Source organism: Chelonia mydas, chromosome 27 (genome assembly GCF_015237465.2).
Source record: "Chelonia mydas isolate rCheMyd1 chromosome 27, rCheMyd1.pri.v2, whole genome shotgun sequence".
NCBI lineage: Eukaryota > Metazoa > Chordata > Testudines > Cheloniidae > Chelonia > Chelonia mydas.
In genome coordinates this window covers 3,493,865-3,505,209 of record NC_057860.1, presented here as the reverse complement: position 1 = coordinate 3,505,209, position 11,345 = coordinate 3,493,865, and the positions used below count along the sequence as shown (strand labels likewise).

At 57.4% G+C, this 11,345-nt stretch overlaps 1 protein-coding gene across 2 annotated transcripts in view; it reads right to left on the bottom strand.

Moving 5' to 3' along the window:
* Positions 1-294: 294 nt before the first annotated feature.
* Positions 295-11,345, bottom strand: part of SMARCD2 (SWI/SNF related, matrix associated, actin dependent regulator of chromatin, subfamily d, member 2) — a 32,360-nt gene continuing 21,309 nt past the window's right edge. For both annotated transcript variants that reach the window (XM_043536595.1, XM_037887179.2), the window contains exons 7-13: positions 9,416-9,517; positions 7,892-8,053; positions 7,318-7,415; positions 6,684-6,819; positions 2,782-2,904; positions 2,348-2,449; positions 295-1,542 (exon numbers count right to left, since the gene is read on the bottom strand). In XM_043536595.1, coding sequence (XP_043392530.1) covers positions 1,489-1,542; positions 2,348-2,449; positions 2,782-2,904; positions 6,684-6,819; positions 7,318-7,415; positions 7,892-8,053; positions 9,416-9,517 — 777 coding nt within the window. In that variant the 3' untranslated portion in view covers positions 295-1,488. The remainder of the gene's footprint in view (positions 1,543-2,347; positions 2,450-2,781; positions 2,905-6,683; positions 6,820-7,317; positions 7,416-7,891; positions 8,054-9,415; positions 9,518-11,345) is intronic.

Below are 11,345 nucleotides of genomic sequence, written 5' to 3'. Positions count from 1 at the left end.
GGTGCAGTCTGCTCTTACCCTGCCTTGAACAGCTAAAGCCCAGGCTGGTGCTCAGTAACTGCTCTGCTCCCATCCCTGAGGGGCAGGACTGGACTTTGGCCTGCTTACAGAGCAGGGATGGGCCCTTGGGGAAGGAGGGAAGTATTGACACTGTTACTCCCTAGGCCTTTGAGCTCCTGTCTGCAGCCAGGGTCTCCTCCCCCCTCTGGTTACCCTTGGGCAGGCTTGGCACAGCAGGGGCACTAGGCTCCCATCTGCTCAGCAGGTGGTGAGGAAAGAGACACTGGCACAAGCTGCTCCTAAATGTTTTTATTAGAAAATATCCAACCCAGACAAAATGGTTACAACAGCAAGAGCAGGCAGCCACAGCCTGCATGTCTGTAAACACCCACCCTCTCCTGCCTAATTCTACCATGCGCCATAACTGCAAGGCTGCTCTGCCCCCCAGGAAACAGCCCCTGTTCCCTCCTGCCAGGAGCCCTTGGGCCAGGGATGGCTGGGGCTAAGGCACATGGGAATGCCCAGCTCCTGGTGTCACCTTTGGTATAACAGATGCTGGGCCTAGTCCTGTGGGCACTACCCTGCGTCAGGGTGTCTGCAGCCAGTAGGCACAGCATGCTCTTCCTGCCCCGGCTCCAGCTCCCCTGAGAGAGGAGCCCCCCCACCCTGCTGTATGTGGAAGAAGAGGGAGGATGGAACATTCAGTTGATTGTCAAAGACTCCGACTAAGCTCAGCTGCCCAGGAGCAGAGTGAATCCATTGCATAGGTTTAGGCAAGTGCAGGACTAGTGGGAAACCTCATATTAATCAAATACAAACCCACTGTACAAAAGGCTTCCTTTTATAAACCCTGCTCACAAAAACAGATAGTGCAAAACGCCGCCAGCTCGGCCGGCCTTTGGAATGGACAAAGCTTTGGTTTCAAAAGTGCCAGCAGCCGCCTGCCCTTCCCCATGTAGGCGGGAGGCTGGCACAGCTCAGCAGGAAGCAGGCAAAGCCCTTGTCCTCCCAGTGCTGAAGCTCAGGAGCCCATGGGGCTGTTGCGATGCTCTGGCCACATCGCTCGGAATGAAGAAGGGCCTCAGTGGCCCCTTGGCTCCAGCTCAGGGAGAGCTCGTACCCTCTGGTCAGCGACTCCGCCAAGGCTCAGGCCCAGGCAGGAAGGGGAGGGCGGAGCTCCGAGCCTGCAATGAACACTGGGGAGAGGCGAAGGCAGCAAGCTAGGCCAGTAATGCAATAAAGGGGCTGGAATGAGAGTGGCAGGGACAGGGCAGAGGCTGCGCAGGTTACCATGTGACCCATGCCTTTGGCTAGAGCTCCCTGACCCAGAGAAGCCACAGGGCTAGGAGCCCCTGGGGATGCTAGTGGCTTGGAGCCCCTGGGCACACAGGCTTTGTGCAAGTGCTGTATTTGATTCCAGTAAGATGTACCGTAAGGCTCAGGCACTCTCTGAGGAGAGAACAAAGCTCCTGAGCCGCGCCCAGCCCATTAGGTGAGGCGAATCCCAAGCACTTGTTCCAGTTCCTGTCTGCGCTGCTGAACCTGAAAGGCACAAGAGGCGGGAGGTCAGGCGGGCTCTGGGACCTGCCGAAGCTCACCCGGGAGAAAGGCAGGGCTGGCTGGGGGAGCATTGGATGGGCACAAGTTCTCTTGCTCCTCGGAGGCGTTCTCCACTTCGGAGCGTCTCACTGGAGCTCAGCTGCCACTCAAGAGCCTCACAGCACCAAGCCGATGGGCGACTGAGCCACGACAGGGGAGGTACATTTCCTGACTCCGCTCAGGATTTTAGACAGCAGGCCTGATGCCCCCCCATGCTTGCTGCTCTGTCCCTGGCTGCAGTCCATTCCCACAGCATGCTGTGGGGCAGATCTTACCTATTCTAGGCCTCCCATAGCTCTTCACCCTTGAGTCCTTCCTCCAGGGGAGGACTCCAGTACTTGTCGCCTCCCTGGGCAGCTGTGAGTGAAACCCACAGGGCTGGGTCAGGTTCACTGCTGGCTGGGAAGGCCTGCAGAAGGGCAGGGACAGAGCTCTACAGTGGGGGTGGGAAGGACCAAATCTGGTCAGGAAAGGGGAGGGGCTGAGGTGCAAAAAGGGGGTGAGCACTGATCCTTCAGAAACAGCCCAGTTCCCAGCTGGACATCCCAGACCTGGCTCAGCTCCAGGGGAGGGCAGGTTCTAGTTCGAACCGCGTGCTCACAGGAAAAGGCACAGCGTGACTGGGAATATGGGGCTCTGCCCACCCCTCTAGCATTGGCTAGGGCAGTGAGGAGAGGGTGGCAGGGATGCTGGTAACAGCTAAGGGGCCAAGCCCAGGCAGCCTGGTCTGCATGGCAAGAATCCACACCTTGGCAAAGATGTGCCTCCCCGCAGCCTCCTGCGCCCAGGGCTGATGGTAGAAGTCGGCTCGTCTCTCCTCCTCGGGGTTCCCAATCACGTCCGTTATGATCTGCAGCACCACATGGGGAGGAGGGAATGGTCAGGGGGATGCAGACTGCTGGGTTCATGGGCAGCTGCTGCCATCCCAGGACCCACAGCAGGCTTCCCGGACACCCCGCCCCTACCAGCATGATCACACGTCCCGCGGGGCAGGGCAAGCATCATGGCAGAGCCTGCTCCAGAGGGGAGATGCCCCATGGCTTCTGGGCTGGATACTGCATTGTGCAGCGTGGGCCCCATGCCGGTGTGGCTATGCTGCAGGGGGCTATTACTGCAGGGTAATGCCATGCCCCAGCCCCTGCTCAGCAGCAGCTCGTCTCTCCAGTGGGGCCCCAGCTTTACCTTGAGGTCCCTCCTCTGGGATTTGATCCATTCCTGAATGAAGTCCTGCGGGTTGTTGCTGAAGCTCAGCATGAAATCTCGCTGTGTCTTCAGCTGGTTAATGGACTCAATGGTCTCGTGGATCTAGCAAGAGAAATTGGGTGAGGGGGAGCCAGCCGGGGCAGGACTGGCTTTGCCATTTTGCTTGCAATTGTCTGTAAAGGGCTCCAAGCCAGGACCCTCCACAGCCAGGGGGAGAGGCTGGGCGGGGGCCCAAGGGAAGGCTCAGCAAGGAGCCCACTTCCTCCTCGTGCCAAAGCTCAGGAACACATGGGGTAGCAGCGCAGCGTAAAGCCAGGCCCAAGTCCCTGGAGCTGCAGTCCAGAGGGGTTAACTCGTCCCCCAGCCCAGCGCCAGACACAAAAGGAGCTCCGTCCCCAGGGGTTAGTGTCTCCACTGGCAGCCAGTACGAGGGATTCCAGGTTCCCAGCCCCGACCCCTTCCTTAATCCTGCCTTGCATGGCCTGGCCCCCGGCAGGCGGCTCTGGACTCCCAGGGCAGGGCTGGCTAGGCCAGCCTGCGGAGCGCAGCATGCCAGCAGTGGGAGGAGGGTCAGGGGAGCACTCTGCAGCCTGCAGTGAGAGCAGAGGGGGAGCGGTGCCTGCACCGGTACTGAATCTCCTGTGGTACGCTAGCTCACCTGGTGGGAGGCTGCTGGCCTGGCACACAGCTCAGATGGCGCAGTGAATCCGACCAGGGGCCCATTTCCTCCTCCCCTGGGTGGGCAGCTGCAGCCCAATGGCTTGGCACACCGAGAGGCACAGGACTCTGCCTAGCTCCAAGCCAGAAGCAGCGGATTCCTGCCCAAGGCTCAGGTGCTGTGCACTCAGAAGCCCAGCCCTCGCCCAGAATCGGGATCTCAGCTGTTACTCAAACAGGGGTCTAACCCGTACGGGGGAGGGGGAAGCTTGAAAACATGAACCAGGGTGACTGGTGCAGCAACATCTTTGTGGGGGAGGGATAGCTCAGTGGTTTGAGCGTTGGCCTGCTAAACCCAGGGTTCTGAGTTCAATCCTTGAGGGGGCCAAATTGGGGATTGGTCCTGCTTTGAACAGGGGGTTGGACTAGTGCTTCCGCTGACATGCACGGGCTGAAATTGTGGAAAAGCAGCATCACTTGCCCCATAACCTCAGCCGTGCAGAACACAATGCCATCCACAGCCTCAGAAACAACTCTGACATCATAATCAAAAAGGCTGACAAAGGAGGTGCTGTCGTCATCATGACTAGGTCGGAATATGAACAAGAAGCTGCTAGACAACTCTTTGACACCACGTTCTACAGGCCATTACCCTCTGACCCCACTGAGGATTACCAAAAGAAACTACACCATCTGCTCAAGAAACTCAAGAACAAATGTTCTGCATAGAGTTGAGAGTTCTGCACAAGAACAAATCCACACAGACACACCCCTAAGAGCTCCGAGCAGGGGTATACTATCTGCTACCCAAGATCCATAAACCTGGAAATCCTGGACGCCCCAACATCTCAGGCATTGGCACCCTGACAGCAGGATTGTCTGGCTATGTAGACTCCCTCCTCAGGCCCTACGCTACCAGCACTCCCAGCTACCTTCGAGACACCACTGACTTCCTGAGGAAACTACAATCCATCGGTGATCTTCCTGAAAACACCATCCTGGCCACTATGGATGTAGAAGCCCTCTACACCAACATTCCACCCAAAGATGGACTACAAGCCATCAGGAACACTATCCCCGATAATGTCACGGCTAACCTGGTGGCTGAACTTTGTGACTTTGTCCTCACCCATAACTATTTCACATTTGGGGACAATGGAGACCTTCAAATCAGCGGCACTGCTATGGGTACCCGCATGGCCCCACAGTATGCCAACATTTTTATGGCTGACTTAGAACAACGCTTCCTCAGCTCTTGTCCCCTAATGGCCCATCTCTACTTGCGCTACATTGATGACATCTTCATCATCTGCACCCATGGAAAAGAAGCCCTTGAGGAATTCCACCATGATTTCAACAATTTCCACCATCAACCTCAGCCTGGACCAGTCCGCACATGAGATCCACTTCTTCGACACTACAGTGCTAATAAGTGATGGTCACATAAACACCACCCTATACCGGAAACCTACTGACCGCTATTCCTACCTACATGCCTCCAGCTTTCATCCAGACCACACCACATGATCCATTGTCTACAGCCAAGCTCTACGATACAACCGCATTTGCTCCAACCCCTCAGACAGAGACAAACACCTAAAAGATCTCTGTCAAGCGTTCTTACAACTACAATACCCACCTGCGGAAGTGAAGAAACAGATTGACAGAGCCAGAAGAGTACCCAGAAGTCACCTACTACAGGACAGGCCCAACAAAGAAAATAACAGAACGCCACTAGTCATCACCTTCAGCCCCCAACTAAAACCTCTCCAACACATCATCAAGGATTTACAACCTATCCTGAAGGACGACCCATCACTCTCACAGATCTTGGGAGACAGGCCAGTCCTTGCTTACACACAGCCCCCCAACCTGAAGCAAATACTCACCAGCAACCACACACCACAAACACTAACCCAGGAACCTATCCTTGCAACAGAGCCCGTTGCCAACTGTGTCCACATATCTATTCAGGGGACACCATCACAGGGCCTAATCACATCAGCCACACTATCAGAGGATCGTTCACCTGCGCATCCACCAATGTGATATATGCCATCATGTGCCAGCAATGCCCCTCTGCCATGTACATTGGGCAAACTGGACAGTCTCCACGTAAAAGAATAAATGGACACAAATCAGACATCAAGAATTATAACATTCAAAAACCAGATGGAGAACACTTCAATCTCTTTGGTCACTCGATTACAGACCTAAAAGTTGCAATTCTTCAAGAAAAAAACTTCAAAACCAGACTCCAACGAGAAACTGCTGAATTGGAATTAATTTGCAAACTGGACACCATTAAATTAGGCTTGAATAAAGACTGGGGGTGGATGTGTCATTACACAAAGTAAAACTATTTCCCCATGTTTATTCCCACCCCCCCGCCCCCCACACTATTCCTCACACATTCTTGTCAACTGCTGGAAATGGCCCACCTTGATCATCACTACAAAAGGTGTTTTTTTTTCTCTCCTGCTGGTAATAGCTCACCTTACCTGATCACTCTCGTTACAGTGTGTATAGTAACACCCATTGTTTCATGTTCTCTGTGTATATAAAATCTCCCCACTGTATTTTCCACTGAATGCATCTGATGAAGTGAACTGTAGCTCATGAAAGCTTACGCTCAATTAAATTTGTTAGTCTCTAAGGTGCCACAAGTCCTCCTTTTCTTTTTATGATTCTGTGATCTGCCTGAGTCTGCTGACAGCCTGATACCAGCTCTCCCTTTCGCAGCCCTTCCGCCCTCCAGGTGGGTAGCTCCGTGTCTGCCCCGGGGACTCTTTCGCTGCTGCTCACCCCATGGTGCAGACATGACGCAGCTGCCCCAGCCCCCACTGACAATAGAGAGCTCAGGCCTCTATATGGAAACATGGGGAGAGCAGACAAGAAAGGGAATTTCTAACGGCTCCCTCTGGCTGCCCGGTCCCCCAACCCCCATCCATTGGGCACCCCATTAGCATCTCCCTGCCTGGGCTGGGTACGAGCTGCCAGGGCAGTCACCCCCGACCAGCCTGGATCGCGTAGGCTGAATGCTGCATTGCGCTCTGGGACATGGAGCCTTCTGCAGAGAGAATTTAGCAAGGGTGCTGACTGGCGACCCTGCAAGCAAGCCAGGACCCCAGCCATTCACAGCCTCAGGCTCCGCCACTCGCCACAGCAGGACTCCTGCTCTCTATGGATGGGGGCAAGGGCTGAGCCCCAGACACGCCCCAAACCTTGGTATCCAGGGAGGCGATTTCCTGCTGGTTGGTGGTGGAGGCCAGGAAGTTGCTCATCTGAGCTTTCAGGGGGTCATCCACCTCGACATCTATGTCATAGCAGGCAGTCTTCTTCTGGTCATTGGGATCCACGCTGTGGGAGGGGAGGCTGGCAGTTAGGGCCTACACCTGGCACTTTGCAAACAGCAGCCAGCCCCCCAGCTGGAGACATGGTCACGTGCAGCCCCAGCCCCCGAGGGAGACCAGCTTCCACCCCCCACAAAACCAGCGGAAGCAGTGGCAGTGGCAGGGCAAACTTCAGCCTGGCAGGAAACAGAATGAACTGCACGGAGCTCACCACGCCCTGGGGCCAGGCTGGAGCCAGTGCTCTGGCCCCATCCCCTGGCCTCCTCCAGCCGTTCCGTCTCCCACTCCAGAGCCAGCCAGTCCTGCCCACCCCCCACCCCACATACACGGCCCATCCATCCCTGTTCCCCACTCCAGAGCCAGCCAGTCCTGCCCATCCCCACGTACACGGCCCATCCAGTCTGAGCACACTGAAGAAAAGAATCCCAGAAGCAAACCAAACCCCAGCCCGGCCCAGGTAAGTCCCAGCCCCAGAGCGGACAGCAGGGGCCAGGCCCTGCCCTACCTGATCATGTGGTTGATGATGATGGGATCCGGATGCTGCAGCAGGCCTGCCAGCTTCATGGGGATCTCGGAGAATCGCATGCGAATGCAGCTGAAGATCTAGGGGGGGCAAGTCAGAGCATTAGCAGCCCCGGTGAGGAGGCTCCTTCAGCCCGCGAGAGGATGGGACCCAGCTTGCAATATGGGCAGGACCAGATCACCATCTGATGGTGTAAGGCAGGTAAACGCTTCAGTGACACCCATGGGAAGTGGGGCACGTTGCAGAGCAACTGGCATGGGGGCAGCCAGATCCTCAGCACTCCTCCCCCAGAGACCCCTGGCAGCCCTGGGCACGGCCCAGAGACACCTTCCCCTCACCCACCTTGGGCCCGGCCGCAGGCTGCCGAGCCCATTTCTGCATGGCAGCGACCAAACGGCAATGCTGGCCAGCAGGGAACGGTTAACCCAAGGCTGGCGAACCCCAGCTGGCGAAGGGCGGGAACAAGGGGCTGGTCTCTGCCGAGGGACGGCAGGGCCAGGCTGAGCTGGCTGCAGCTCTGGGCACACAGGGAGGGAGTGGGGAGGCCCAGGCCCACCTGGCGGAAGTATCGGTTGCAGTTGATGTACTCCTTCTCGTGGCTGTCCTGCAGCTTGTTGTGTTTGATGTAGAGCCACAGGGCCTGCATGATGCTGGCCCGGGTCTGGGTGTGGACACCCAGCAGGCGAGCCAGGCGAGGGTCCAGTTTGTACTGCGGAGGCTGCAAGGAGACACAGCGCCCGGCTAGAAACAAATACGGAGACAGTGCTCCACCCCAGGGAGGGACCAGGCATCTTGGCTCCATTGAGGTACCAGGGTGGTCCCTCCCAGCACCACCTGCCGACACAGATCTGCACCAAGCCTGCCGAGAATGGAGCTGTCTGCAACCACCCCTCCTCCCTTGGTGGGCACACCGGGTCCAGAAGGGTTTGTGGTTAGAGGGGTGAGGGGGTTGGCTTGCTATTGCCATTCGAAATTCAGGCTATGGGCGCAGCCCAGCTGGGAGCTGTCTGCACTTCTCCCAGAGCTGGTGCAGCTCCCGCAGAGCTATCCCAGCATGCACTGTGGCTGGGCTGATAGGATCAGGATGGGACCTGTAGTCTTCCTGGGCCACCAGGGTGCACTGATCTTCTCCCTGCAAGAGCCTCTCATGGACCCACCTGGCCACTGCCTTCCTCACTGACCCTGGTGACCTGGGTACCACTGGCCAAGGGCTCCATAGGCCACTGCGAGAGTGGCCCCCCATCCCTCTTGCATGGCGGCCAGCTAACCCCCTGGCAGAGGCCCAAACTCTCCAGTGCACTTGCTGATTATCCGCCAGGGAGGCAGAACAGGTCACTGGAGGGGAGAGAAGTCGGTCCCATGGGAGCCAGCCCCTGTCTGGGGAAAGGACCCTCATGGGGGGAGGGACAGGCCTGGCTCCTTCACTGTTCAGTAAAGCCTGGGGCTGGGCCACACCAGTCTCTCCTGCTGTGGGACCCAGCACACGCCCTCCCCATCCATGGACAGTCAGCAGGTAGCCTCAGACACTCACCAGGGGAGAGAGAGAGAGAGAGAGAGAGAGAACCCCCGGGCTTTCTACAGCCTGCAGAAAGAGCAGGCTCTGGCAGGGTGCAGCCATCGACAGCTGAAAGGGCAGCCCCAGGACCCCCAGGGGGTGGTGCATATGGACAGGAGGTAGGTGTGGCAGGATGGCGACATGCTGGCAGTCAGTGCCGGGACATGCCGCCTGCCTCCGGAATTAAGCCCCCCACTCAGCAGAAGCTGCCAAACCTGCCCTCCCTGGGGGGAGCTTTATGCCTGCTCAAGACAAGCAAATGTTTTGCCTTTGGGATGCCCCAGCATGCACCACATGGCAGGTATTTTTACACACCTTTGCTGGGCCCACCCCCCGGCTCCTTAAAGTCATTTGATGGGCTGCTCAGATCTGCCCCAGGGGCAGCCCCTGCCAGTCAGCCCCTCCCTGTGCTCTCGGCATAGCCATGCCATTACCTGCTGCTAGAGGGGAGGGACTTTCCCCAGGGCAGGCAGGTTAGGCAGTGGGGGGACGCCAGGCTGCACTGCTGACCCCAAAGGACCTCACCTGGTGATCCAGCATGAGCAGCAGGGTGCATTTCACATTGACATCACCAGGGCGCTTGACCTGGAAGCCGTCCGTCTCTTGGGTCGTGGGCATCCTGTGCCACTAGGGAAAAGACCAACATGATTAAAGATTTACTGCCAAGACCACAAGGGGGTGCTCTGCACATATTATTCGCTAGTTCACCAACATCAGCCATTTGGAGCCTGACCCAGCGCCAGGTAGCTTGGGGCCAGAGTCTTCTCCGCACCCTCGGGCTGGCACCCTGACAGATTACTGACCAGATTGCTGTGCAAGGGTCTGTGAAAACCCAACTCCTCCGAGTGGACTTTAAACATCCCAGGGCAGTCGAGTTTGAGCCTGTCTTTGGTTGAAAACTCACCCTGCACGCTTGTGGAGCTCAATGTGTCCCACTTCCCTGCTGCCCTCTACCCCGGGGGGAGGAGGCGTGTTGCGTATGGTTTCTGAAGAGCTCCTGGCTCCGGCGGGCCAGGGGAATAAAGAAACCCAATATATCACAGTTAGGGGTTCACAAAAACAGCTCGTTAGCAGCGCGGTGGCTGGAAACACAAGTCAAGAGCCCTGGAGCTGTGCAGTTATCACAACCCAGCCCCTTGGTGGGCTGGAGAGTCAGAGTTGAGTTCTAGAAGCACCTCTGAGCACAGCACTGTGAATTCCAGGACCGGCCCTGAACCTTCCTAACAAAAGCCAGGACGTTGCAGACAAGCTCAGAAACACGAACCAAGCGTAACTGGAGTCTGCAGCCAGCCTGGAACAATAGCGCTGAGATTGGGCCCTGCCCCACTTCTCTCAGAGAGTGAGCTGAGCCACCTGGAGCGTACAGTGGAGAACCCTGTCAAACACCACTCTGGTGAAGATAATCCCCATGATTTAACATCCCCAGATCAATTAGGAATCACAGCAGGAGAGGGTGGGTGGGGGGTGCTGAGGAGTATTGCAGTGGTTGAATACGCTAGTGTCACTGCAGAATTTGGTCCTACTGTGCCATGGAGCACGATACCCCCCGACCCATTATTCCCAGGACCCAGCCCACCCTTCAAAATTGTCCAACAGGCAGATCTTGGCGATCACAGACCTGTTACAGCAGCTTCAGAAACTGCTCAGATCAACGATAACCGGGGTGGAGAACATTTTCTCTATCGGGGCCACTGACCCACAGAAAAAAAAAAAAAACAGTTGTGGGCCACACACAGCCCCACGGGGGGGGTGCAGAGGCTTAGAATTCCCCTAGGCTCCTGGGTGGGGCCAGAAATGAGAGGTTCAGGGTGTGGAAGGGGGCTCTGAGCTGGGGCAGGGGGTGCAGGCTCTGGGGTGCAGGAGAGTGCTCCGGGCTGGGGCAGGGGTGCAGATGGGGATCGGGAGGTGTGGTCTGGGAGGCAGTCAGGGTGCGGGAGGGGGTTCCGACCTGGGGTTCAGGGTGTGGGCTCCAGCGCTTCCCTCAGGTGGCTCCCGGTTGGTGGCGTAGCGGGGCTAAGGCAGGCTCTCTGCCTGCCCTGGCTTCAAGCTGCTCCCAGAAGCGACCACCATGTTCAGCCCCTAGGCAGAGGTGCCAGGGGGCTCTGTGCAGTGCCCGCAGTCCCCGCAGCTCCCATTGGCGGTTCTTGGCCAATGGGAGCTCACGGAGCTTCCCGGAGCAACCCTGGGCCTAGGGGCCGCAGGGACATCCCAGTCACTTCCAGTCGCTGTGTTTTAACGGCCTGGCAACCCTCCCCCCGCAGCAGGGAAAGGCAGCACTCGTGGCTCCAGCCCAGAGGGGCGCACCAAGGCTCAGGACTTCCGGCCTGCGGCGCAGGGACTTGCCGCGGGCTGGATGAAATGAAGCAGAAGGCTGGAGGTTCCCCACCCCTGAACTATAAGCGAACACAGAAACTGCCAGTCTGGGTCAGAGCTGAGGTCCATCTAGCCCGGGATC